The 2,012-nt window shown below is 32.6% G+C and overlaps 1 protein-coding gene across 1 annotated transcript in view; it reads right to left on the bottom strand.

Moving 5' to 3' along the window:
- Positions 1 to 2,012, bottom strand: part of ECT2 (epithelial cell transforming 2) — an 80,325-nt gene that overhangs the window by 66,504 nt on the left and 11,809 nt on the right. Inside the window, exon 3 of the mRNA XM_012640169.1 lies at positions 79 to 261. Coding sequence (XP_012495623.1) covers positions 79 to 261 — 183 coding nt within the window. The remainder of the gene's footprint in view (positions 1 to 78; positions 262 to 2,012) is intronic.

Raw genomic sequence — 2,012 nt, 5'->3', positions numbered from 1 at the left:
CTTATGAATTTTCTGCTAATTAAAAATTAATAAAAATGTAACCTTGAAAAGTCATAATATATGTGTATTATTTCTTACCTCTCTTTTTTGTGAACAGTGTAATACAACTGGTGGTCCAATAATTCTACAATCAGCCTTGTATAAGTCATTAAAGACAGAATCCTGGAAGTCCATGACTATGAATACATTTTCAAATTCCGGAGAATCCAAGCCTTCAAATTCTTCCATTGATTCCATCTTTACAAAGTGTACTTTAATTTCCTTGATTTTTCCATACAGTTATTAGAAATAAAAATTATTGATATATCATATAAATTCATTCATGCCTCTAAATAAGGCCTAAAAATCAATTCAATAAACATTTTTTGACATTTTTATTTTTATATTTGTAGAAAACTTAAGTTTTAAATCATACAATAATCATTACACTTCATAGTGAACAACCATACTTCTTTACTTATTTGTATTTTATATATACATTTCTTTATCCAAATTAAGATCTTAAATTTTAAAGATCAATATTATGAAGAAATAAGCTTCTGACTTATTACTTAGTAGTCATTATAAATTATCTAGTATAGCACATTAAGTTCCATAAAATTTGAATGAAGTTTTTTAAGTACATGAATTTTGATAGTAGATGCATTCATTAGAAAGGCATCCACTATTTCTTTTTATTCTGACCTAGAAAACAATACCATACATATAGTTCTTCCTGCACAAATCAACTATCTTCAGAAAAATAAGAAAAAAATACTATACCACTTAATATTTTAAAAAGGAAGATTAACATAATCATTTCACTAAATATGTAGGAAAAAGCAGAAAGATATGAAATATGTAGGCAACTTGCAGTATGGCTAATGTAGGATATAAAAAGGCAAGTTGTTGGGGTGGGGAACCTGCGGCCTTAAGGCCACATGTGGCCTTGTAGGTCCTTAAGTGCAGGCTTTTGATTGAATCCAGATGTTACAGAACAAATCCTTTTATTAAAAGGGGTACAGCAGAGAAAGACGAAGCTTTTCTTGCCTTCTTTGGTGCTTAAAAAAGAACAATCTTGAAATCAGAAGGCCACAGGCTCCCCATCCCTCTACAAAAAAGAATGAAGATACTTAAATACCTATGTAACTCCTGTCTAAAAGAACAGAACCATTTAAAAGAAAACTCAGAGTGGGTCGATAAATTATTTGGGCTTTATCTGCAAGGCTGAGATGATGGGTTGAGCTGTGTACCCCTAAAATTCATGTTGAAGCCCTAATCTAAAATGAAGAATGAAGCCCTTAGAATGTGACTATATTTGGAGATAAGAGCTTTAAAGAGATAATTAAGGTTAAATCAGGTCATAAGGTCCTAATCCAATCTGGTGTCCTTATAAGAAGTTTATGGGATTTTTCCTTTTTTTAAAATTTGCGGGTTTTTTCCTTTTTGTTTTAGAGATGGGGTCTTGCTCTGTCAGCTAGGCTGGAGTGCAGTCGCACAATTGTAGCTCATTGCAGCCTCAAACTCCTAGGCTCAAGTGATCCTCCAACCTCAGCCTCCCAAGCAGCTGGGTTCACAGGAGCCCGGCTAAGAAATTTGTACATGAAAAACAAACACCAGAGATGTGAGCACACACAGAAGAAAAGCCATGTGAAGACACAGCAAGGAGGACATCTGCAAAGGAAGGAAAGAAGCCTCAAGAAAAACTAAACCTGCTAACACCTTAATCTTATACTTCTAGCCTCCAAAACTATGAGAAAATAAATTTCTGTTGTTTAAGCTACTCAGTATGTGGTATTTTGTTATGGCAGCCCTAGCAAACTAAAATAGCTGAACTAGAGAATTAGATGTCTTTCATATGCTGAGGCAAATTCCCTGATGAGTGGCAATTATTATGATTTATAATTTTGGAGATACAGCAAGAATTTAGACTAAATAAAAAATAAGAAAAAGAAGCCAAAGAGTTTAAAGAATATTGTCAGATCTTTGTAAATTTGACATCATTTAAATTTAATAATGAAGTCCTTATAAAG

This window comes from Propithecus coquereli, unplaced genomic scaffold (genome assembly GCF_000956105.1).
Source record: "Propithecus coquereli isolate 6110/MARCELLA unplaced genomic scaffold, Pcoq_1.0 Scaffold15, whole genome shotgun sequence".
Taxonomy (NCBI): domain Eukaryota; kingdom Metazoa; phylum Chordata; class Mammalia; order Primates; family Indriidae; genus Propithecus; species Propithecus coquereli.
The sequence above is the reverse complement of the archived record's forward strand: the minus strand, read 5'-3'. Positions and strand labels throughout refer to the sequence as shown.